The 27963-nt window shown below is 34.9% G+C and overlaps 1 protein-coding gene across 2 annotated transcripts; it reads left to right on the forward strand.

Moving 5' to 3' along the window:
- The first annotated feature begins 27 nt into the window (after positions 1 to 27).
- Positions 28 to 27291, forward strand: LOC117330557 (dynamin-1-like protein). 2 transcript variants are annotated; one of them, XR_004533360.1, is made up of 17 exons: positions 28 to 190; positions 2281 to 2428; positions 3128 to 3249; positions 6564 to 6813; positions 7753 to 7901; positions 9696 to 9800; positions 10241 to 10354; positions 12342 to 12433; positions 12978 to 13098; positions 13665 to 13811; positions 14675 to 14767; positions 15067 to 15246; positions 16463 to 16618; positions 18495 to 18555; positions 19898 to 20109; positions 22310 to 26823; positions 26859 to 27291. XR_004533360.1 is itself a non-coding variant. In XM_033888953.1 (16 exons), the coding sequence occupies exons 1-16, from the start codon at positions 89 to 91 to the stop codon at positions 22364 to 22366; spliced, it is 2109 nt and encodes a 702-aa protein (XP_033744844.1). In that variant the 5' UTR covers positions 28 to 88; the 3' UTR covers positions 22367 to 26855. The 2 variants fall into 2 exon arrangements, 1 of the variants encoding a protein (XP_033744844.1); XM_033888953.1 differs by lacking the exon at positions 26859 to 27291 and having other exon boundaries at positions 22310 to 26855.
- The last annotated feature ends 672 nt before the right edge of the window (positions 27292 to 27963 follow it).

The raw sequence follows: 27963 nt of genomic DNA on the forward strand, positions 1-27963 counted from the left end.
TTGTGTTATAGCCCGGAAGTAGTTGAAACCGGCCTATTCACAGCCATTTTCACAAAATCCTGATGCTTTGAGGGAAAACGAAGACGAAATGGAAGGACTAATTCCAGTTATCAATAAATTGCAAGATGTCTTCAATACAGTCGGGTCAGAGACAATATTGCTGCCACAGATCGTTGTAATTGGCAACCAGGTAAATAGTTCAATAGAAAAATTACAGCAATGTTTTGATTTCACTTTTATTTCAATGTCATAGAAATAAAACTAGATCTAGATATCTCTGAGTTACTGTTATTGAATTAAGTGACGTGCGTAGATAATACAGGGAGGATAAGAAATGAATTTTATTCGGTGCATTATAAAATATCTGTACTACATAGATATTTTTTAAAGATTACTTAAACCATGATATGGACCCCATTGGAAAGCTTGAAGCTTTGATAGGCATTGCATCACGGGTTATTCTAGGAAAGGGCACCTGAAAATAATCAGTTATCACCTAGGCTTCCATTTCTAAGAAAATGTTCTATTTATAAATGCCTTTGGCTGTAAGTTTAAGATTTGAATTATGTATTGTAATATATGATGTATTAGTTTATTGATCACTTATAATTACTGACAGTAATGTTGGTAGTTGCTTGCTGTAATCCAATATATTTGTTTCTGTGATATCATATGTTTTATTTTATTGATTTCACACCGGACAGTTTATATCGGTTACCCGAAAAGTCTTTTGACTAATGCTAGTAACCTGTTAATTGGTTAGCCTAACAATATATATGCTGGCATGCCCCTTATATATAGTTGGTAAAGATTATAATAAAATATAGGCAAATTTACAAATTACATATAGTTAAGCAGGGTATATAAGTCAGTCAACCAATGATCTCTTCTTGTTCAGGAAGACGTCTGTTAAGGATTGTTTTTTAAAGTCTGGTGTCTGTTGAAAAGATTCATTCTAAATAAATAATGAAAAAAATAACTTGGTAATTAACTAATTTCATGTTGATATTCTGTCTGCAGATTTATTTATGGAGGCCCACTTGTTTGGATGATTCATAAATTTTATTTTATAATACACTATTGATAAACATGCATTGTGCAATGTTGTCTCAAACAACATGCAGAATTTGTATGAAATAAAGTCAAACTTATTATAGAATGCACACACCAGGTTATACACACTGAATGTTACAAAGCATTTGTACATCTAACAATGTGAGGTATTATTTCTCAATTTGAAGTGAATTTGATTTTAAGATAATTTTGAGGACCATGTTGATAATTGCTTGTGTGATCAATTAAGTCACTCAAACTTCATTCATTAACATTTGTTTGTTTCTTGTTTTTTTTCTTAGTGTTTCCCCATCCAATACCAACATAAACAGCATATTTGATTTTTTTTAAATGATTGAGCATATTAGAAGTAGCTTGAAAACTTGAATCTTCTGTATACATTTTACCATTTTTTCATCTGACTCCTTTTTAAAGTATCTCTAAGTTCAGGGCCTGTCCTTATAAAAATATAAGAAATATAATATAAAAAATACATAAGATTCATAAAAAATACCGGTATACTCATTATAACTGAAGTCATACACTGTTTTATCAGCAAAGTATTGTATGAATTGCTATCAATTGATCAGGTTCAGGTAAACATGCATATGGGGCTCCTCATCATGGGGTATGTAAAATATGGTGTCATCCTGTTGTTTTAACAGTTAGGTTACCTGTTACCTGTACAGGTAAATCCAAAGTTCCTGTTACCTTTACAGGTGAATCATGCTGATATATCTTGTAAATATATATCAGTTAGAAAATAAATAAAATAAAAAACGATGTATGCATAAGTGCACAACTTCTTTTATATTGAGATCCATATATTCATTTTGTGTAGAAAATTACTACACAAAGGGATGGAATTTAAAAAGAAAACTAATAAGGTGATACATCAATTAAAGGTATTAACATTTTATCATTTTTAATATTATATGGTTATTTTTATATGTATCTTCCATATTGATCAACTTCATGTACACCCAAGTCTTCCGACCAAGTAAATGGTAAACTGTTGAAAACTCTATTTTATTGATATGCCTTTTAAATTTATCTTTATAAACATGATAATTATGATAACCAAAGTTTTCTCTATATTTCATTTATCATATATCAGTGTTAAAAAACAGATTGAGTTCCAGCTTAAAATGAAGAGTGTAAGTTTGAAGAAAAGGGTCCATATATGTCTATTTCATATGATAATAGAATATTTGATTTTGTTTCCAGAGTTCAGGTAAAAGTTCTGTGGTAGAGAGTCTGGTTGGTCGTGACTTTCTTCCTAGAGGGACAGGCATTGTAACAAGACGCCCTCTGGTGCTGCAGCTTGTCCATGTCGCCAAAAATGATACAGAGGCCAGAAAGGTAGAGGGAGGAGGTAAGCAGATAAATGAGCAGCATTATGGTACTTCTATATAACCTTTATTGTCTACAAGGGTTTTTGTCTTGGGACTTTTTTGGGGCTGATACTGGACCCCATATTCCTGAAAATACCTCCTGTATTCACAAATTTTCTTTCCAAATTGAGACAAAAGGCTCCATTCCAAATGATAGAACACCAAAAACTATTTTATGATTACATGACACAAGCGATAAGTTTTTGACACATAATAGTTTTGGACTAAGTGACTGATGACAGTGCTACAGGAAATTAAAAACACACTGGTCTGTCTTTGTTCCTGCTGTTTCCCAGATTGTTATTGCTTCTTTGATTTGTCTAGTTTTGGTTTAATTTCAATAAATTTGAAGTTTTTCCGATCAGAGAGGTGATAATGGGAGTAAATTTAGTTTATTGGTAGCCAGCATGTCAGTTCTTTATTAATTGATATATTTTCCACCACATGATTTAATCATTATTTAAGTCTGGAATAGCAACTCTTGTTCTGAGTTGCTGTAATTCATACCTGTAGTTCACAGCCCACTTTTGATCACCTGTATTACGTCCCTTCCATTTGCACCCAAGAACTGTCTGGTCTCATTTTGTTGGCAAAAATGTATTTTGGTAAAATAGTGAGCACACAGTTTACATTTTGTAGAATGATTATTGACCATGAATGATATTACATCATAATTTCAGGAAGTATCAGGGCAGAAGAATGGGGGAAATTTTTGCACACTAAAGACAAAATATATACAGACTTTACTGAGATCCGACGAGAAATAGAAAATGAAACTGATCGGATGTCAGGAATAAACAAGGTAAGTATCATAATAAATCATTGTTAGCTCACCTGGACCGAAGGTCCGGTGAGCTTATGCCATGGTGCGGCGTCCGTCGTCCGTCGTCCGTCCGTCAACATTTGCTTCAAATCGCTACTAGTCAAAAAATTCTTATTGGATTTTGACCAAATTTGGTCAGAAACATCCTTGGCAGAAGGGGATCAGATTTTGCATAAATGGTGACTCTGACCCCCAAGGGGCCTGAGGGGCGGGGCCCAATAGGGGAAATTGAGGCAATTCCTTTAAATCGCTACTAGTCATAAAGTTATGAATGGATTTGAACCCGATTTGGTCAGAAACATCCTTTGGGGAAGGGAAACAGATTTTGCATAAATGGTGACTCTGACCCCCAAGGGGCCAAAGGGGCGGGGCCTAATGGGGAAATAGAGGTAATTCCTTCAAATCGCTACTAGTCATAAAGTTATGAATGGATTTGAACCCAATTTGGTCAGAAACATCCTTCAGGGAAGGTGAACATATTTTGCATAAATGGTGACTCTGACCCCCAAGGGGCCTGAGGGGCGGGGCCCAATAGGGGAAATTGAGGCAATTCATTTAAATCGCTACTAGTCATAAAGTTATGAATGGATTTGAACCCAATTTGGTCAGAAACATCCTTTGGTAATGGGGAATAGATTTTGCATAAATGGTGACTCTGACCCCCAAGGGGCCAAAGGGGCGGGGTCTAATGGGGAAATAGAGGTAATTCCTTCAAATCGCTACTAGTCATAAAGTTATGAATGGATTTGAATCCGATTTGGTCAGAAACATCCTTCAGGGAAGGTGAACATATTTTGCATAAATGGTGACTCTGACCCCCGAGGGGCCAAAGAGGCGGGGCCCCATATGGGAAATTGAGGTAATTCCTTTAAATCGCTACTAGTCATAAAGTTATGAATGGATTTGAACCCAATTTAATAAGAAACATCCTTCGGGGAAGGGGAACAGATTTTGCATAAATGGTGACTCTGACCCCCGAGGGGCCAAAAGGGCAGGGCCCCATATGGGAAATAGAGGTAATTCCTTTGAATCGCTACTAGTCATAAATTTATGAATGGATTTGAACCCAATTTAGTAAGAAACATTCTTTGGGGAAGGGGAACAGATTTTGCATAAATGGTGACTCTGACCCCCAAGGGGCCAAAGGGGCGGGGCCTAATGAGGAAATAGAGGTAATTCCTTAAAATCGCTACTAGTCATAAAGTTATGAATGGATTTGAACCCAATTTGGTAAGAAACATTCTTGGGGGAAGGGGAACAGATTTTGCATAAATGGTGACTCTGACCCCCGAGGGGCAAAATGGGGTGGGGCCCCATATGGGAAATAGAGGTAATTCCTTTAAATCACTACTAGTCATAAAGTTATAAATGCATGTTGTAAACTCAGAGAGTCTGGACTTCATTATTTCTTTAAAGCAGTTGGGATCCCCACGCTATAACCATAAATAGCATTGTTTGAGGTTAACAAACAAAAGGAATTGAACATGAACATTATTTTGACATTTGGTCAAATCCAACCAGGTGAGCGATACAGGCCCCATGGGCCTCTTGTTTTGCACATTTTGAAGCAGTTTTCAAGAAAATGGATAATGATGGGTTGAAAAAAAATAAAAAAATAAACATGACTTCATTTTTATTTCACCAATAATGATGGAAAAAAGAAGCTGCTCCCTCATCTCATTTTTGAAAAAAATGAAAAAATGACTTTAGAACCAAGTAATTAATTTTATTTAGCCTAATGGGTAAGCAAAGTTTTCCTATTAGTATTATTACAGAAAGGAGATATTTTATGTAGTTATTTCCCTTGTTAGAGTGTTTCTGATAGTTCTGTACATTTGTAAGGATAATTCCTTATTATTAAGATAATTGAATACTCAGATTTATAACAAACTTTTGTAAGATGTATAAGTTATGGAATGACATGCATACATGCCATACCTCCCGGCGTGAGACAAAATATCCCTTATTTTCAAGTCATTTATTTCCTCCCGGCAGGAGAGCCAAAATTCACGTATTTTGTAATTCCCTCCGGTATTTTTGCCGACGCCATTTTTGTTTACAATTCAGTGTTTTTCTCGCGAGATTTGGCTAAATTTAGCGATCACGTGATCCATCTGTTCACGTGATCACTCAATCAAAATGGCGCCTGTTGGACACGGCTTTCACACGAAGCTCTGGCTAGTGTAATGTTTGCACTAGAATATCTATCACCATAAAATAAAGGCAAGTCGCTTACAAACAATTTTAACCCTCTTAGCTAACAGACTTGAATTATGGTTTGTTTTCTTTTAGGACCATACTTTGATGATGGTAATTGATACAGAGTCTGGTCAGACGCAAAATCACACGTGTTTTTCATTTACCATGTGTATCGTTGATCAGTGATAGCAAGATAAAATCCGATAATTTCTTTTAGAAAACTATCAAAATTAGCACATCTGTTGGTCGTTACAAAGTGGTCAATCATGGTGTTTACAATGACAGTACAGTCGGAGTCCATGACAGAGACAATATACAAAATCTAGAATGATCGTGATAAGTTTTACTGCAGTCTCCTAACATTAACATCTTCCGTTCTCATAATTTCATGTATACACTTGCACACTTGGAATATTTTTATATCTAAATGGTCCAACATAAGGTATCCCACAGGATATTTCATGGTGATTTTTACAACTGATGTGTTCCCTCGGAGTGGATCAAGCTTTCTAATTTTAAGAAAATCCAAACTGATAAATGAATAACTTCCTTGTCTTAATCTTTAGCTACATGTAATTATAATATACCCTTTTCAAATGCTGTTATGCAATATGCATAAAGTTGTGAAACTTTTTGTGTTGCATAAAAAAAAATCGGAAAAAAAATTCATATCATCAGAATCTGAATGTATACTTATTGCATTTTTTACCTTATACAACTTTTTGTTGTTTGCATATACAATATGATTAATATCTAAAATAAATACAAATATTCTTTATCACTTTCAAAATTAGTTAATTGCTAAAAAATTGAGTAAAAATGTCGATATTTATGTCGCGCACAAATCTCCCTTATTTTAGGCAAAATTCCCTTAAAATAATCATCAATCTCCCTTATTGGTCTCCCAAAAATATGGCATGTATGGACATGCCACAAAATATCTTATGCCATGCTTCTGCTAAAAATGAACAGGGCCTTTCTACTTACTTGCTATCTAGTGAAATTGTAAAGCATCTTTATGAAGGGGTATGGTTAATACATGAAGATCTTACTGTGCCCAATTTAATCAAACATTTTTGTCAATTTCCTTTCAGGGAATATGTCCAGATCCCATCAACTTGAAGATATATTCACCAAAGATTGTAAACCTGACCCTGGTTGACTTGCCAGGGATGACCAAAGTCCCCGTAGGAGACCAGCCTCAGGACATCGAAGGACAGATATACGACCTCTGTTTAAAATACATTAGTAATCCCAACTCAATCATTCTAGCTGTAACAGCAGCCAACACAGACATGGCCACATCAGAGGCACTGAAACTGGCCAAGGATGTTGATGTCGATGGTATGTAGGGGTATTGTTATATAGAGGATATTGAATGGTTTCCCGTTTAATATAACATATATTTCACGAGTATGACCGAATATTTATATTTTCACGAGTGTGAAGCTTAAACTTAAAAACAAAATTAAAAACATCGAAAATTGATAGTGTCAAAAAGTGCAGGAATCAGTAATGACGTCATCTCTTTGTGATGTTACTCCATGTCAACTTGACGGTGCCATTTTGAAAGGCCTGATCAACGCAATTTAAGCGTTTTCTGCTGTTATAGGAGAATCTGTGCATGAATAGCTAACGTCAAGTGAATATTTTGTCAAAAACTAGTCTGAAAATTTTAGATATACAGCAAAATAACCAATTTATCTATCTCCGCTTCAATTGGAAAAATTGGCAAGTTTCAACGAGGTGAATACTAAGGTCCGCTCTGATTGGTCAAAAACGGAAAACTTATATTTTCACTGCAAAACCTTATATTTTCACTGCAAAGCCTTATATTTTCACTGCTCGTCGCTGCAGTGAAAATATAAGTTTAATTTTATTAGTTTGATAAATTTCTATGTATGTAGAGGTATTGTTATATAGTTTTACTGTCTGATACATGTACCACCAGATGGGGCTATAGTTCAAATACTGCTCTAAGTGGAAAAACAACTGTATAGTAGAGCTTTTCTTCAGGTTTATCATTTTTTATCAGTTCAGGTCATATTTCACTGTTATCTGTGGCATACTTTATACATTCTTTCAGCTACAATTTCCCGAGATGTGTACAAGTGCCACTATGGATGAGAAAGCATCAAATTCTTTAATCCTTTCACATACACAAGTACATGCAGATTGATAGATAATGGGAATAATCACCTGATAGACTTTGCCATTTTGGGGTAGTTTGATACTATCTTTCACGCAAATTTTGCAATAATATCAAATATTTTTATTTTCCAGGTCGTCGTACTTTGGCTGTGGTGACCAAGCTTGATCTGATGGACCACGGGACAGATGCTATGGATGTTTTATGTGGACGAGTTATTCCTGTCAAGCTCGGCATTATAGGTGTTGTCAACCGTAGTCAGGCAGATATAAACTCTTCCAAGGTAACATGGTCTGCTTTTCAAACATTTTCTCACTCTAAATCTAATCTGTAACAAATCTGTAACAAATCTGTAACAAATCTAGATGATAAATGTTATACGAGAGTTCAGGGTCTTGAAAATTGGATGAGCTTTTCCTATGAAATACAGCACATTCTGAGAATTTCAATGAGATTTCAGGAAAACATGAGTATAAATCAATTATCCCTAATAAATCATTTGGGTTGCTGGGTTTAATTGGTTAATGTGCAATGAATAAATCACTTGAAGGATAGAATTCCCATAGACTTCACCTGTTGTCCGACACCTATTATAATATATAGTATGTATGCAATAAAAGTCTTATAGAATGAAAATATAGATGAAGCTACACTTAGTATATGGGCGGGGGGAAAATTGATGAAGCTACATTTAGTGTGAGTGGAGATAAATTATAGATGAAGCTACATTTAGTTTGGGTGGAGATAAATTATAGATGAAGCTACATTTAGTTTGGGTGGAGATAAATTATAGATGAAGCTACATTTAGTTTGGGTGGAGATAAATTATAGATGAAGCTACATTTATTATGGCAGGAGATAAATTCTACAAGTACAGTGCACTCTGTCCAAACCGGACTCTGTCCAATCCGGATATTTGCCAAAACCGGCCAAATAATTTGGTCCCGAAAATTCCCTTCTTAATTATAGTAAATAAACTCTGCATAATCCGGACTCTGTCTATTCTGTAATCCGGCCATATATTCCAGCCCCATTCCTTCTGTATACTAGTAAATCTACTCTGTATAAACCGGCGTCGGTCCCATTGATGTTTCCCTGGTAGCGGTAGCTTCAGGGGCTCTTGACGAGTGTTTATACAGTTGTAATTGCCGCACAGATATATTATTAATTGACCATTAAACGTCATTGTCCACAGGTGGCTACAGCTGGTAATCACCTAAACAGTTGTTACGTACAATAATAAAGAATGCATTTTTGTCAATTTATAGCCATAATTTCACGTGTTTGTAAATGTATTGTAATTAAGAAATGTTTCATGCGGGCTGGCTGACCTCACTACACGAACGTACCTGGATGAGGAAGTCGGAGATGATGGTGACAACATACCTTTTGTATTTCTCTATTTCTATTATCAACAAACATGGATCTCACGACAGCCGCCAACATTAAGGACCAATTAGAAATTGAGGCTAATTCCTCAGATTGGGAATCTGCACTTGTAGAAAGTGTCAGATCGGTTGATTGTTCGGACTCGATGGAAGGCCACTTAAAACAAACAACAATCAGTGATTGTTTTCAACCGTTGTAACGTACACATAGTGTCATATTGACAGTGTTGAATTAAATTATGTTATTCAATTCAAAGTTTGTATATGCATTAATAATGCACAATGACATCTTTGAAATATATCTTTTTTTATTATTATTATTATTTTTTTTTTTTTATTGCATTCAACGACGATATCAAGTAGAATCTCTACAATCCGGAACTCTCTACAAACGTTAACCGGCTTTATTTTGTGGTCCCAAAGGTGTCCGGTTTAGACAGAGTGCACTGTAGTTTACCATTTGCTTTAGCTCGAGATCATGTATTACGAAATGTACATTGATATGGCTTAAACTATTAATTAACGACTACTGTACATGATACATTTTATGAGTTGTGTCCCTTCTAGTGTTAGATGCTGTCTGTAAGCTGTTAGTTAAATACCTGGTAAGAATGCCTTCATTTTGATGGGCGACCCTATGTAGGTTGGGAACCTTTTCGGTTTCCTACATTTTATATTTTTGTTTGCAGGATTTAACGACTGCTGTGAAAGACGAGGGGGCATTTTTACAGAAGAAGTACCCATCTATAGCCAGTAGAAATGGAACACATTACCTAGCTAAAACATTGAATAGAGTAAGTAATACTGGAAGGATACTGTGGTTGTTTCATTAAATGAAATAAAAGTAATCAAAGTGTCACTATTCACGTCACAGCTAGGTAATAATAAATTATGATAAATATCTTATTATGTCATTGTCAAATTTATCCAGCAATTAGCACATGGCTTGTGTTAATAAAACTGTACATTGCTTTTCAGATAAAAGTATTAAGATATGGTTTTTCATCGTCGTATAAGTAAGCCCTCTTTGAGTTTGTGCATTGGCCCCCTAGGCCTAATACAAGGTGTACAGGATAAAAGCTATTGAGCTTGTAAGATTTCATGCAAATATTGATCTCTCTACAGCTTCAACAGTTTTTCACTTGATGTCCTATATATCTTAAGTTCTATAGATTCTGATCACAATGACACCGTAGCATCATTTGAAGTGGTATATGTTTTCGTTCCTTTTCAGTTACTTATGCACCACATACGAGACTGCTTACCAGAGCTAAAGACCCGAGTGAATATCCTTATGGCACAGTTCCAGTCCCTTCTCATCTCCTTTGGAGATCCAGTGGAAGATAAGGTAAATTAATTAATTGTGAATTGTTTAATGATAGTTTAATCTGCTAATCATATATAACAGCCTCATAATTTAAAGTAACGTAAATATTCGGGTATAGTGCGCAGGTACGTTTTTGAGGTTCATTTTCAAAAAAAAAAAAAAAAAAAAAATTTTCAATATTTAACTGAGCGGTAGATGAATTCTAAAGCATAAGATGATAGGAATTTGTAACTTATGAAAGCTTATTTACCACATTTAATTGGAATCACCGGTCAGATTTGACACATTGGATTGACAGGTTGTTTACATTATACCGCGACAGGCCTAGTCACCTTGCAAATTGTAGCGGTCCCATCTACGCTGTTGTTCAAACAAAATAATTAATCCTACCCTCAATTACCTTGTGATTTTCACACAGGTATGATCTCTTGTGGTATCTGTCCACGAACATACAAAGCTAATTAAGCTCAATTATAACAAGATTAACTAGTAAGCTGACTGCTACGTAATGTTACACAGGCCGCCATTTTGTAAACAGTACGGAAACAAGTCTGCTATCGTCGTGCTGGTCACAACTTTTATGTCAATGAATTAACATGTGTAATGGATAAATCTACAGTGCAAACGATAAATAAGAGTACCCCGGTAGTTTTCACAGTCAGATCGTATTTGATATGGCCTAGTTGGTCAGTGACTGCCGCACGAGATCAAGGTAGTATGGGTGGAGATAAATTATTGATGAAGTTACATTTAGTATGGGTGGAGATAAATTATTGATGAAACTACATTTAGTATGGGTGGAGATAAATTATTGATGAAGCTACATTTAGTATGGGTGGAGATAAATTATTGATGAAACTACATTTAGTATGGGAGGAAATACATTATAGGAGAAGCTACATTTAGTATGGGTGGAGATAAATTATTGATGAAGCTACATTTAGTATGGGAGTAGATAAATTATTGATAAAACTACATTTAGTATGGGTGGAGATAAATCATAGATGAAACTACATTTAGTATGGGTGGAGATAAATTATTGATGAAGTTACATTTAGTTGGGTGGCATGGAGATAAATTATAGATGAAGCTACATTAAGTATGGCAGGAGATAAATTATTGATGAAGTTACATTTAGTATGGGTGGAGATAAATTATTGATGAAGCTACATTTAGTATGGGTGGAGATAAATTATTGATGAAGCTACATTTAGTATGGGTGGAGATAAATTATTGATGAAGCTACATTTATTAGTGTTACCCTTGCCTAATTGCGCATGCGTGCTGTTACAGCTTCCGTAAATAAACAAGTTGAACGTTATCAGATTCTGGTAGCACTCTGGATTTATAAGATGATTCATTTAGAAGTATGAAATAACGAAGTACTGCTATATCATTTCAAGTTTTGTTTGATGTTAATTGAGATGTTATACATCGTTTTGGACCTGAATACGGGAACATGCTCAAGTGAGATCGTATGTGTACGGAACGTGTGGCTCACGATCGACTTAGATAAATCCACGTAATTGCTGATAAATACACAATTTCAAGGAATTAAACATCAAAATAACTATTCATTTCTTTGATTATTTGTTAACTATTACTTTCTAAATGCTTTATATGTGTTATACATATATATAAGTATTAAATCAATCCTGATGTGAAAGGAAACGATCACAAATCTCAGTCAAATCACATTCATTCTGACTGGGAAAAGGCTTGTACTTGCGTATAGTGCGCAGTGGTCTTTTTCACTTGTCAATTTTTGAAAAAAATGTGCGCACTATACGCGAATATTTACGGTAGTCCTATTTTTCACTGAAGAAATAAAATGAAATAAAAAATTTTTTTTTAGATATATTGAAAAGAAAATTAATAGAGAAACTTTTGATTCACTTCATAATTCCAGCTTAAAATACTTCGTTTTGCTTCAAACTTTATGCAAAAACACGAAAATATGAACCATTTTATCATGGTACTATGAGATATTACGTATGTCTTTCCACAGGGCCAGCTGCTACTACAGATTATCACAAGATTTGCCTCTGCTTACTGTAGCACAATAGAAGGAACCTCTAAATTTATTGAAACTTCAGAACTGTAAGTAAATGAAGCTATATCTAATGTTTTAAGGTATGGTTCTATTTACTTAAAATACTTTGAAGTGTAATATAGTGTCCAGTTGACTGTTGAATAGTTAGGTGACTTTCAAGAAGCTATCAAAAATTCTGTTTGATCTTTTTGTGGTTGGAATGTTTCATTTCACTGTGTATATATCATATATGCAAATATATATTTGCAAATTATTTTTCTCAGCCTGCAGAAATATCATAGGCAAGCCCTGGGCTAGAATGGCTGTAATTTCCACTAGCCCAAGCTGAAAATCTGGTAGTCTTGGGTGTCAGGCTTGTGGATTTTAACTATGTAATATTTATAGGTTGATGGATTAGTCATTTTTTAATGAATAGAAATGTTGTTCTTGACCCTGGGGATCATTTTTTAGGCAGGTACATTAGTTCAACATTAACAGTGAAAATATACAAGTTTAAACCTGTTAAATAGAGTTGAGTTGTGCAATATATTCTGTTGAAGGTCTACCAGAAGAAATGCAAAATTGAAAATGTTTGCATCTTTTTACTTTCAGATGTGGTGGAGCTAGGATATGTTATATATTTCATGAAACGTTCGGTCGTACTTTAGAATCTGTTGATCCATTAGTGGGTCTTACAACAATGGACATACTTACAGCTATTAGGAATGCAACGGTGAGTCGGATGTCTATAATACATCAAGCTGAATGTTAAACCATTTCAGGAACATGAAGGGATTATCAACTTATTTCTTAGGGATGTTCCAAAATTATTCTTGTGGAAGGGGTGGGAGACTTTTTTCAGAGACGGTCAAGTATTAAAGCAAATTTAGAATAAAGAATACAAGAAGAATTAATATAAGTACCTCCCACCCTTCAATACAGATAATTCTGGAACGGTTCTAACTCATGATAGATACATTATGGCAAATTATGAATCAAATATAGATTAACTGGATACTCTTGAAAATGTACAAGGGGAATGATTGACTAATTGTTCGAGAAGAATGGTTAGTGTTTTGTGCTTGATAACAATTGATGCTTCAGCATCATGACAGTTGATGCCCTTCAAGATTTTAACTGGTTAGAACAAAAACATTATTGCTTAATGCTGTGACATGAAAGCTGCTTTATTTAAAGGATGATTGTTTTGTGTTTACCTTGTGATAAATTGCCACAGACACGAGTTATGTAAAATTTATCTACACGATAACATGTTATGTTTTTGCTTTTTTTACTCAGGGTCCAAGACCTGCCCTTTTCGTGCCAGAAGTATCATTTGAATTGTTAGTAAAGAGACAAATTCGGCGTTTAGAGGAGCCAAGTCTTCGCTGTGTAGAACTTGTCCATGAGGAAATGCAGCGTATAATTCAACACTGTGGTACACAGGTATGGAGTGTGAAGGGAAAAGAATGATGTTAATGATTTTTTAATTTATAAATGTCCACTCCCAGGTGTAAATAAAACAATGCTTGTCATCCTTGATGTTTGAGTGAGGACGTTTGAATATCACACTGGTAGTTTAAAAGACTGAAAAATTGAAAAAAAATCTATATACCCTATATGACCTAATAAGGGCGCAGGGCACGGGTAATTGACAGTGGGGGCGCCCTTATTAAGATTCATTATTCTGAAGTTTTATGAAACAGACTATACCTTATAGCAGAATACCCAAGGCCGTGGAAACGGTAAAATATTCAGTCATAAAAAATATTCCAGATGAAGATATCTATTCATTATCATATATTAAGCTTAAACATCACTTGAATATTCTTGTAAACTTGTAAACCATGCCAGCTGTCCTTAGACCACAGAAGGTGTTCCACCATTTATGTTCAAATGGAACTCTTTTGTGTTCTATTTATAGACACAGGTGATTTCCCAAATCATATCAGACATCGTTTTCTTTGACCTAATAATTGATTTACAATGTCATTTACTAGCTTTCTGTTCTGAACAACAGTTAGTTAACAACATGAATGAAGTCTTTTACTTTATCTTCAAATAAAGATGGTAAGTTATTATTTGTATGTGTGTTTAGTTTCAGGTGCACTTTGCAATGACATCTGTAGGAATAGACAAAATGTGTCGAAAACTTGTGTTCCAGTGACTTAATTTGCTGAAGAAAATTGAACACATAAAGTAGCAAAACATTTTCACATGAATTATTACTTTTGAACACCATTTTGACACTCGGTCAAAGATTTTTTTTCTTTGAAAAAATGTAATTTCGGTCTGTTATCATCCTACAGCAGGAGATGTTGAGGTTCCCTAAACTCCATGAGAAGATTATTGATGTTGTCACACATCTCTTGCGTCGCAGACTCCCACCCACAAACAGCATGGTGAGTATAGGGCCATTTTAATTTACTGTGGTCCAAACAGTTTGACCAGAGTTGTTTGTTTATGAAATCTGTATGCACCTAGTGATTTGATGTTGGTTTCAGACCAGCCTTGGCAATTCTTAATAAACAATTGGTTGGTGATTTCAGACACAAACAGGTAATCTGATCTAAGGCCAATCCTTGATTAACAATAAGAGTAATTTGACTCAAGATCTTTAAGTATGGAATACTGCAGCTTCAATGACCTATTACTCTGAGGAATTCCATCATTTCATACTTAGTTTGTATCTTTTTAACAGGTGGAGAACATTGTAGGAATAGAACTAGCTTATATCAACACTAAACACCCGGACTTCCATGAGGTACACGTTGTACAGAAAAGTATGACAGAAAACACAGAGCTTCCAAAGAACATCCACAGGGAACTGGTGGAGGCCAGGCAAAACGAGGAGAGTAGAGACCATAGTAAGGAGAAAAAGGTAATTATAACAGGGTTCACCCCAAATAACTGGTTGAGGCCAGGCAAAACGTGGAGAGTAGAGACCATAGTAAGGAGAAAAAGGTAATTATAACAGTGTTCACCTCAAATAACTGGTGGAGGCCAGGCAAAACGTGGAGAGTAGAGACCATACTAAGGAGAAAAAGGTAATTATAACAGGGTTCACCTCAAATAACTGGTGGAGGCCAGGCAAAACGTGGAGAGTAGAGACCATAGTAAGGAGAAAAAGGTAATTATAACAGTGTTCACCTCAAATAACTGGTGGAGGCCAGGCAAAACGTGGAGAGTAGAGACCATACTAAGGAGAAAAAGGTAATTATAACAGTGTTCACCTCAAATAACTGGTGGAGGCCAGGCAAAACGTGGAGAGTAGAGACCATAGTAAGGAGAAAAAGGTAATTATAACAGTGTTCACCTCAAATAACTGGTGGAGGCCAGGCAAAACGTGGAGAGTAGAGACCATAGTAAGGAGAAAAAGGTAATTATAACAGTGTTCACCTCAAATAACTGGTGGAGGCCAGGCAAAACGTGGAGAGTAGAGACCATACTAAGGAGAAAAAGGTAATTATAACAGGGTTCACCTCAAATAACTGGTGGAGGCCAGGCAAAACGTGGAGAGTAGAGACCATACTAAGGAGAAAAAGGTAATTATAACAGGGTTCACCTCAAATAACTGGTGGAGGCCAGGCAAAACGTGGAGAGTAGAGACCATAGTAAGGAGAAAAAGGTAATTATAACAGGGTTCACCTCAAATAACTGGTGGAGGCCAGGCAAATTAAGGAGAGTAATGACCATACCATAATGATGATACAACAATATCATATTTCAAGAGATTATAGTACTTTCAAAAATTGTAGTACCAGGCATTTATCATTTTTAAAAACTTACAACAGTGTATTGATGATGGCAGAGTGGCAGAGACAAAAACATTTTAGATTTTTTTTGTTCTCTTGAGTTCATTTCCATATGAACAAGGGGAATCATTTTGTGGTGTTTTGTTAGTAGTAACTGGTGGCTACCTCACTTATATATATATAACATAGAGGCCAGTCAGATGCTATACAAAGCAATTGTAATAAAGTGTCTACCCAATGACACAACTAAGATCACTTGTATTGTTTAAGGATACCGGATTGATAGCAGATCAGAAGAAAATTTTAAGATTAATTTTATTAATTTGGTATTAACATTTGTAGGTACTCAATAGTGCAGCACCAGATAATGCCTGGAAATTTTCAAATTTAATCAAGACCAAAAACCTGGATAAACTGGAGCTAGGGACAGCCAGCGCCCCTAGTAGTGTGGCAGGATCACCAGCTCATAAGAAGGGTGTCAATCTGCTGTCTGATGTGGTAAGAACACTGACCAGTACACACTGACTGACCAGTACACATTGACTGACCAGTACACACTGACTGACCAGTACTGACTGACCAGTACACATTAACTGACCAGTCAGGTGATTAGTCAGAATCCATAATGTGGGAGCGGGATACTTCTAATAATGCTAATTTGTGTGGCTTTAATTCAAAATTAACTTAGGAGTATTTCGGTAAAATTCATAACCTACAAGAGGGTTTGCATGATGGGATTTGGAGATAATGTAGCTTATTGACTTAAGTCACGTCTTCTATTGGTTCTTGTTTGACTGACCTGGGGTCCTCCTGTTTGGGTCATATTTTATTGGAATTACCCTTGTTTACTGATACTGTACTCCACTCTTTCAACTGAAAATTAAACTCACTTTAATTTGAATTGCTGGACATTATATTTTTGACATATTTTGAAGGACGGAATATTTTGAAACTTGATCATTGAATGTATATTTAGTGGAAGGTGTGTCAAGCAGTCCTAGTCCTAGGTGGAAATCACATGCAAGAGTCAAATGTTTAGAACTATTGTCCACTTACACTGCGTAGCAACTAATGAAAGTTATGTGACAGAGAGCGAGAATCTTAGAGATCTGTTTCTCAATAGTAGTTAGTATGTAGTTCTGTTTTTAAGATGTGCTTATAATCTGTATGCATTAAACGAGTAAAAAACAAACAAAATATGTACTCCGTACTTTGTTAACATTCCTAAACATCAAAATATGTCTGAATAATTTTAATTCAAGTATTAAGTCTTTTATCTATATGAAAAATCACAAGATGTATCAGCTTTGAATTTCTAAAAAAAAATGTTGTTTTTTTTTGCAGTTGGAATTTTGCAAAGTATGTTGTACATATCTTGCACTTGCATATATATTTTTGCTTAAAAAATTATTAATACTATGTCTTTTTGATTTTGTTGTACTTATATAAATCATTGCATGTATATTTTGTTTGCAAATAATCAAAAATTGATATATATATATATCTTTCTTTCTTTTTTTTTTTTTGCTCAGAGAGCAGTTCACATTCAGTGCTCAATGGTCCACAAAATGATAACACCTGGTTTTAAAATGTATAAAAAAAAGTTTTTAAGAAACAAAAAAAAAATATAACATTTTGTGAGATACATTCTATTTTGTTACTGTATTAGTTTAAATCCAAGTCCTATCCTTCTGTATTTGTGTTGTCCTTTATGAAGTTTTTACTGTGAAGTAAAAAAATTTGGTGCAATCTATATTTTTATACTGCTATTGTATTGTTTAATGTTAGAAATTTTCGCTTTTCTTCTTAATACTAGATTATTGTTTTCTTGTTCAAATTTAATTTAGAAGTTGATTTGTTTCAGATTTAATTCCGTCATGTTTTAAAAGAAAAATTCTGAAATGACTATTCTAAAATAACCTGTGTGTCTTTAATTATTGAGCCTTTTGCACTTGATTTTACTTTAGTTAGTATTTTTTTTATTCATCTTCTACCCGAGATGTTGATACTATTTATATCTAACAGTAGATAGAGGATTTAAGCCAAATTTTTCACTAATACATATACATAATATGATGTAATAACGTGTAGCCTTCACAAACCTGAACTGACCAATTATTCGCCCTTCATTTCAGTCTAACAAACAGGTGGAAATTTCAATCATATTCCACCATTTAAATGGTACAGGTGACATCATAGTGTGTGTTAGGCTATGGCTAGTGTTGAAGGTGTTCACTTCACATTTTCGTAAAATGTTTAAATCAAAAGATACTTATTCCATTTTATGGTAAATAATCAATGCTTTTAGTTCAGTATCAATGTTGTTCCCATGAATAGTTCTTAATGTTTCATTTATTTTTTCATTTATTCACAGCCCTCCACGGAAATAGCAAGAAAACTTTCACCACGAGAGAGACGGGACTGTGAAGTTATCGGTATGTCAAACTTTTAATATTGATGTATATAAATAAATATATAAAGACATTTAACAAACTTTTAATATTGATGTATATAAGATGTATTTAAGAAGCAGAATGAATGTTCTGGAGTTCAAGATGGTTCAGATAAAAATAAAACAAAAGATCTGCTGACACAGAAAAAGATGTAGGATTTAAAAAAAAAATCAGATTGATTCTTAACAAATTGTTAGGTTGTTTAATATCTGGTGCTACAAGACAAAACATTGTCTGTCAGTTGTACAGCTGTATAAAGTGTATGGTGCGTCCTCTGTTGGTTGTTAATATTTTTATTGTACTGATATTCCAGAGTGTCTGTCAGTTGTACAGCTGTATAAAGTGTATGGTGCGTCCTCCGTTGGTTGTTAATGTTTTTATTGTACTGATATTCCAGAGTGTCTGTCAGTTGTACAGCTGTATAAAGTGTATGGTGCGTCCTCTGTTGGTTGTTAATGTTTTTATTGTACTGATATTCCAGAGTGTCTGTCAGTTGTACAGGTGTATAAAGTGTATGGTGCGTCCTCCGTTGGTTGTTAATGTTTTTATTGTTCTGATATTCCAGAGTGTCTGTCAGTTGTACAGCTGTATAAAGTGTATGGTGCGTCCTCTGTTGGTTGTTAATGTTTTTATTGTACTGATATTCCAGAGTGTTTGTCAGTTGTACAGCTGTATAAAGTGTATGGTGCGTCCTCCGTTGGTTGTTAATGTTTTTATTGTACTGATATTCCAGAGTGTCTGTCAGTTGTACAGGTGTATAAAGTGTATGGTGCGTCCTCCGTTGGTTGTTAATGTTATTTTATTGTACTGATATTCCAGAGTGTCTGTCAGTTGTACAGCTGTATAAAGTGTATGGTGCGTCCTCTGTTGGTTGTTAATGTTTTTATTGTACTGATATTCCAGAGTGTTTGTCAGTTGTACAGCTGTATAAAGTGTATGGTGTGTCCTCTGTTGGTTGTTAATGTTTTTATTGTACTGATATTCCAGAGTGTTTGTCAGTTGTACAGCTGTATAAAGTGTATGGTGTGTCCTCTGTTGGTTGTTAATGTTTTTATTGTACTGATATTCCAGTGTCTGTCAGTTGTACAGCTGTATAAAGTGTATGGTGCGTCCTCTGTTGGTTGTTAATGTTTTTATTGTACTGATATTCCAGAGTGTCTGTCAGTTGTACAGCTGTATAAAGTGTATGGTGCGTCCTCTGTTGGTTGTTAATGTTATTTTATTGTACTGATATTCCAGAGTGTCTGTCAGTTGTACAGCTGTATGAAGTGTATGGTGCGTCCTCTGTTGGTGTTAATGTTTTGTTATTGTACTGATATTCCAGAGTGTCTGATCCGGTCATACTTCCTTATCGTACGTAAGAACATCCAGGACACCATCCCGAAGGCCATCATGCACTTTTTGGTGAATCATGTCAAAGACAACTTACAGAGTGAGCTAGTCAGCCAGCTGTACAAGAAGGAGGAGTTTGAGTACTTACTCGAGGAGTCAGATCATATCGCAGCACGGCGTAAGGAGGCCCAGGACATGCTCAAGGTACCTCCTCAATATACCCTTCTCATCCCAGTAGGTCCATGTTAATACTGAAAACTCACCCCACTAGGTCCATGTTAATACTGAAAACTCATCCCAGTAGGTCCAGGTTAATACTGAAAACTCATGCCAGTAGGTCCATGTTAATACTGAAAACTCATCCCAGTAGGTCCAGGTTAATACTGAAAACTCATCCCAGTAGGTCCATGTTAATACTGAAAACTCACCCCAGTAGGTCCATGTTAATACTGAAAACTCATCCCAGTAGCTCCATGTTAATACTGAAAACTCATCCCAGTAGGTCAATGTTAATACTGAAAACTCATCCCAGTAGGTCAATGTTAATACTGAAAACTCATCCCAGTAGGTCAATGTTAATACTGAAAACTCACCCCAGTAGGTCCATGTTAATACTGAAAAATCATCCCAGTGGGTCAAGGTTAATACTGAAAACTCACCCCAGTAGGTCCATGTTAATACTGAAAACTCATCCCAGTGGGTCCATGTTAATACTGAAAAATCATCCCAGTGGGTCAAGGTTAATACTGAAAACTCATCCCAGTAGGTCCATGTTAATACTGAAAACTCATCCCAGTGGGTCCATGTTAATACTGAAAACTCACCCCAGTAGGTCCATGTTAATACTGAAAACTCATCCCAGTAGGTCCATGTTAATACTGAAAAATCATCCCAGTAGGTCAAGGTTAATACTGAAAATTCATCCCAGTAGGTCCATGTTAATACTGAAAACTCATGCCAGTAGGTCCATGTTAATACTGAAATATCACCCCATTAGGTCCATATTAATACTGAAAACTCACCCCAGTAGGTCCATGTTAATACTGAAAACTCACCCCAGTAGGTCCATGTTAATACTGAAAACTCACCCCAGTAGGTCCATGTTAATACTGAAAAATCATCCCAGTAGGTCCATGTTAATACTGAAAACTCACCCCAGTAGGTCCATGTTAATACTGAAAAATCACCCCAGTAGGTCCATGTTAATACTGAAAACTCACCCCAGTAGGTCAAGGTTAATACTGAAAATTCATCCCAGTAGGTCCATGTTAATACTGAAAACTCGCCCCAGTAGGTCCATGTTAATACTGAAAACTCATCCCAGTAGGTCCATGTTAATACTGAAAACTCATCCCAGTAGGTCAAGGTTAATACTGAAAACTCACCCCACTAGGTCCATGTTAATACTGAAAACTCACCCCAGTAGGTCAAGGTTAATACTAAAAACTCGCCCCAGAAGGTCCATGTTAATACTGAAAACTCACCCCACTAGGTCCATGTTAATACTGAAAACTCATCCCAGTAGGTCCATGTTAATACTGAAAAATCATCCCAGTAGGTCCATGTTAATACTGAAAAATCATCCCAGTAGGTCCATGTTAATACTGAAAACTCACCCCAGTAGGTCCATGTTAATACTGAAAACTCACCCCAGTAGGTCCATGTTTATACTGAAAACTCACCCCAGTAGGTCCATGTTAATACTGAAAACTCACCCCAGTAGGTCAAGGTTAATACTAAAAACTCGCCCCAGTAGGTCCATGTTAATACTGAAACCTCACCCCAGTAGGTCCATGTTAATACTGAAAAATCACTTTGTGGAGTTCCTTTATATCAATAATTTGACATTATAATGGGGTTGGTGATGTTCAAGAAAAAAATGTATTTTATTAGAACAAAAAAATAATTCCAAATAAGTTGGTGTTATGTGTCAGATAGGCCATTTTATCACAGTATTTATGTTCAGAACTTCTCCAGATACATTTGAGACTACCCAGTATTTGATTTTTCTGTCTCATCCACCATGCCTGGCAACTTTACATGTGACATTTAGCATAATGTGATATCAAATCCAAATGTTTTTTTTCTGGGGAATATCCCACAAGGGAGGTAATTCAGTCAAATTAATAAAGTATTCCAAAGCTTACATTCAATTTTGGCACACAATCATATGCAAGAAAAAGAATCTGGAAACTGTGTGTGTTTGGATAAATTTATCTCATTCTGCTTGTATCTGTTTCGGATAATTTGATCCACTGTTGGGCACTTGCTAATGAAGTAAACATTCAATGGTTTTAACCATTAGAAGTTGACTCAAAATACCAGGAAAACGGCATAGAAAAGGTTGTAACATAAAAAGGAATGATGAATGAGTACAATGAAACTTATCCGTTATTTTTTTCAGGCTTTACAAAGAGCGAGTCACATTATTGGAGAGATCCGTGAAACCCATCTCTGGTGATAGCTGCCTACTGGAGTGTAACAGACTCAGTGCTGGTCGACCACCCCTGTTGTGTCGTGTCTCAAAGTACAAAGCGATACCAGTCATCTCCTCATTTTGGACAAAATTCAAATACTCTTTGTACCTTTGAAGACATTGTATACATATTTTTATCTAGTGACTATATATTTGACCTTTTTATCTCTAAATCTAAATATTTAAAAAAAAAAAAAATTAACCAACTTGTGTATCTCTAAATTTAAATATTTAAATCAACAATTTATGTAGTGTAGTTGACTGAAGTCACAGAAAAAGATACTATCAGGTTAAGTGTTATTACTGGTCATACGGTAACTAGATAAAAAATGTAACCACAGGTGTCACTTGGGGTGATACCAGAACCACAATCAGGTAAAGGTCAAAGTGCAAAGGTCACACAGACATGATGCATCAAGTTATAGCTGACTTCTTGTTCCATGTGCAATTGATGTGTCATAAATTTTCTAAAATACTTGTATGATAGAGTGAAGCCTCAATAATCCAGTCACCATCATTCTCAATTGCTAGATTGTATTAATTTATATCTCAAAATAGGTGACCCGATATTTAGAGTCATCAGATTAGTGGTGACCGGCTTGATGAGGCTGTGTACATTTTTGTGATAGACGAGAATGTGAACATTTTTATAAACTTTGAGATACATGTATATAACTGCATGTTGATTGAAAGTAACAAAAACCATTTGAGGATTCAAACTTTGATGACATTCAATGATGATTTGTAACTTTGCACATTATGCTGCCATACTTATAAGATCAAACCTGAAGTTTTTATAATGGCCAGTTTAAGTACCGGTATGTAAGATTGCTTGCCAATATTAGAAAGCTAGGTAAATATGTTGTTCATAGTTAAGAAAGGAACCTAACTCAAAGGTTCTAAAAATACTCGCCTGTTCTGAAAAGAATTCTTTTCATGGTGGTGAGGAATACAATTCACAGATGCCTAGTTCTAATTCATAGTAATTAGTTTTAAGTTATGTAGTATTTCTAAAGTGCACAGTAATCAAAAAAACGCAATAGGTAGCTTCAGGTCGTATTTTAGGTTATAATTTGTTACTAAGTAAAATTTGAAGTCTGCTGTAATTTGGGAAACAGTTTTGTGTGGTGACTTTGGTCATCTATATAAAGGACCAGAACAGTTTGGAGCAAGAATATTGTTGTGATTTGTATTAAGTTTGTTGTGACCATAAAAACTGTGATGTCAGTGTATAGGTGTATTTGTACCAAGCGACACATAGATGTTTGTGTTTCTAGATCTTTGATTTGCTGTTTTCAGTGAAGATTAACGTGGCCTGTTATTCTCGTTTCTACCTTGTTACCTCACTCTGCGGTGAATTTCCAGTTGAACTGTTATTGATTTGTATGAATGGAATCATGAATATTTTCTCTTTGAGTATTTCTTGTCTGATGTATACTTGATATGTATGTATTTGGATCTTTGGTATGAATGTGGAGAGAAATGGGTTTTCATACAAGATTAAGTGTGAATAATTAAATAGGTACCTAGAGTGTAAAAATAAGGTGTGATCGGTGTTTTTTTTTATGAGACTTTGTCATGACTGTATTATTTCACAAACGTTGAAACATACCTGATATTGTACCAGAAAATCTTCAAATATAACCCGGTATTATTTTGTTTTTAACAAATTGAATGCGTGAATCATATTTCGAACCGAGTATTATGCTACTAGATCCCTTTATATATACTCTGCTTGTAATAGAATCACAGTACTCCAACAACACTTGAGTTTGACATGAGATACTACTGACGGACGCCTTAAGTCGACATATTAATGTCCGATAATAAATCGCCCGACCAGAGGCCTCCCATGTTAGGAGTGGAATCAGGGGAGATCTCTATTGTCATATTTGTAGTTATCACATATATCTTCCAATATATTACAAATTATTCATAATTAAAGCTCATTCCTTGGGTGTAGTTAGAATGTGTAGCTGGGTGTGGTTTATCATCAAGTCATTGATAACACTTTTTGAACCGTATAGTGCTAATTGTTATTGCTGAATATTTTTGGCGTTTGTTTTTTGTTCCATCCTTCACACATTTATTTTACATTTGATATTTATCATTATTACTAATAGTCATATCTACATTCTAACACAGTAGCTGGTACAGACATGTTGGAGTTGTGAAACAGTGTATAAATCATTATTACATGTACTCGTGTAGTATTTCTGTCCTTTAGCGAAACCAATGAATGAAATGGAAGGAACCAAATAAGTACAGGTATATATCTGATGAACAAAGCATAAGTCAATGTTTTTTTTGGTAAGAAATAACCAAATGAACCTAAAACGTAGTCTGTATTTGTACTATGACCTTGGTCTATATGAACATACAGTTGTACTACATCAAGTCATCTGGAAATGTTTTCTGTACACTTAAACCAACTCTACTTAACCATATTTTTAATTATAGGTGTAACAATTTTCCAGATTTCAAAAGAAGTTTAACTTCATATGTGTACCTTAGCAAATGTAATTGTATTTTAATATTATTGTATATGCTATTTTGACCTTGTGAATGTTTCCTTGACCTTTTTTGTTACTTTGACCTTGACCTATTACTGACACATGCACTAAGATTAAGACAGTGAGAAGTCAAGTGAATTGTCTAGTAAGGTAATGAACATTCCTTTTTTTCTGTTCACCTGTTTTAAACTTTGTTTGAATGTGACTGGAGAAATATTCAACTGAAACTGTAGTACAACTGTCAAAATATTTTTAAGTTTCACTAAAAATATAATCTTTAAAAAAATCAACTGTAAAATATATTGATTTTGTTATTAATAATTTCCTGAACATCACGGGGTAATGTATATGTTTCTGTTACTGAGACAAAGAGTTACTCATACTACTGCAAAGATGATCAAATTGACATGATACAGTATGGTCAACATAGAAAAACAATTATATATATACATGATATACACATATAAACAATTCCTGTTTATGTAAACATATACTACAATAACCATTTTTCAGTCAGTAAATCATCATTGGAGGTGAAAATAGGCTGAAGACACAATGGGACATATTTGTAATAAACAAACCCAAGATAATCAAGATACTTTAATCATATGCTGTTAATTGTTTTATTATCATAATAAATGCTCAAGTTAAGATTCTTTATAGAAATCCTTATTTTAGTATTATGTTCATAGCATAATAGAAACAACAGTTTTAATACAAAAACATGTGTTCACTATATACCTGCTTAGCTTTCAATATATAATCTTGAGTAAATTTAATTTGAATGTAATTATATTGATATAATTTGATATCCCGATTGTAATACTGTTGTGCCATTAATGTCAGGGTATACTAAGAACACTAAAAACAATGGTCTAATGATTCATAGTAACACAAAACTCCCCACCGAAAAATAGTCTGAAATATATATAAATAAAAACGTTATGATTTAATTTCCTCAAATGAAATAAGAAAACCATTGGTTAATTTCAAAATGGTCATAAAGGAGAAACATCTTTAATTTTACAATTAGATGTGCTTGATAGTGCTTGCAAAATGTTTCAGCACTTGTATATAAAGTGTATGAAGATGTTGTTTGTGACTGAAACATGGCACATTGATGGATGTTATCTGAGACAGTGGTAAGGAGTGGGTAGATAGTGGTGAGGGAACCCATGTAGTTAGAGTGAAGATGGAGAATGAGACTGGGGGAGTGTCGGTAGGGAGAAAACAGCGTACAGTATAGAGATACACAGTATATTTGTACTGTAAATATCACTGATACATCATTATGTACAGCATAGTTTTTGTGTCAAGTTAGAATTGTTTCTAGTCATATTTAACTGTTTCGTTAAATATCCATGTACACTTGTTGATTTGCCCGAATAGTAACATTACCATATAATCTTTCTGGATTGTATATTTGGTCGTAACCAAACTGAAAATCTGATACACCATCATATTGGTGCATTATCTATGTGTTGTTGAGGTATATAAGATAAACTATAATGCATATTAGCCATGAACCTGGGCATTTTCACTCTCGAAGTGTTATAATTATGTATCAATATGGCATCAGTATAATAGTACCTGTATGTGTACATATATATTTAGAAGTCAACATCTGATCCAACGCAGTAGTTGCCATGGTAACCTACTGTTTTCTGTACACAAAGTTGTTTATCAGTAGTGTTTGTGTACATTTTGACACGTTTTACTTGTCACTTGTAAGTGAAGAAATATTATACATTTAATTCAGTGTCCGTAATGAATATTTCTCATTTATTTCACGAGAAGAGTCAGTTGCAAATTTGAACATTTCAAAACTATTCTTTAATACCAATGTACTCATCAGTGAACAATTCTATAGCTGATGTCATTCCATTCCCAGAAACTGCTCTCTAGTGTTTACGGAAAATTAAGTGATAGGTAATCTTTTCCTGGTATCTTTGGACAGTTTCTAGGTAATCTTTTCCTGGTATCTTTGGACAGTTTCTAAACATTTTGCCCTGTTAATTTCAACCTGGCATTCCAGTTGTGATATGAAGTAATTTTCAAAAGACTGCAAGGTAAAACTCTCAACTCAAAGCAAAAGGTTCTGACTGAGAAATATGGTAATTATGTTCAGAAACATAAAACACAATCAAACAGAAAACAAGTCAATATTATCTTATTAAATTTTAGTCACATTAATCTTCTTTACTAAATACATTATTGTATGTCATTAATAGTGGCATTATTATTATGTTATTGTCACCAACATCAAACGTCCATTCACTTGGAAATATGTGATGATCTTTATTCATGTCTAAGTGTGATACAACTGTAATATAAGTATGTAGTATATGTCATGTCATTCAAGAATTTTGATACAAAAAAATAAAGAATCAGCTGACACACAGGCCTTTCTGTTGTTTTTACCTCGCACGGAATGTCGGTAGTGCAGGATAATCAGCTGTCACAGGAATACTGTTGTTTTTACCTCGCACGGAATGTCGGTAGTGCAGGATAATCAGCTGTCACAGGAATACTGTTGTTTTTATCTCACACGGAATGTCGGTAGTGCAGGATAATCAGCTGACACATGTATACTGTTGTTTTTACCTCGCACAGAATGTCGGTAGTGCAGGATAATCAGCTGTCACAGGAATACTGTTGTTTTTACCTCGCACGGAATGTCGGTGGTGCAGGATAATCAGCTGACACAGGAATACTGTTGTTTTTAACTCGCACGGAATGTCGGTGGTGGAGGATAATCAGCCGACACATGTATACTGTTGTTTTTACCTCGCACGGAATGTCGGTAGTGCAGGATAATCAGCTGACACATGTATACTGTTGTTTTTACCTCACACGGAATGTCGGTAGTGCAGGATAATCAGCCGACACATGTATACTGTTGTTTTTATCTCACACGGAATGTCGGTAGTGGAGGATAATCAGCTGTCACAGGAATACTGTTGTTTTTACCTCGCACGGAATGTCGGTAGTGGAGGATAATCAGCTGACACATGTATACTGTTGTTTTTACCTCACACGGAATGTCGGTAGTGGAGGATAATCAGCTGA

This window comes from Pecten maximus, chromosome 7 (genome assembly GCF_902652985.1).
Source record: "Pecten maximus chromosome 7, xPecMax1.1, whole genome shotgun sequence".
In the NCBI taxonomy this organism is placed as follows: domain Eukaryota; kingdom Metazoa; phylum Mollusca; class Bivalvia; order Pectinida; family Pectinidae; genus Pecten; species Pecten maximus.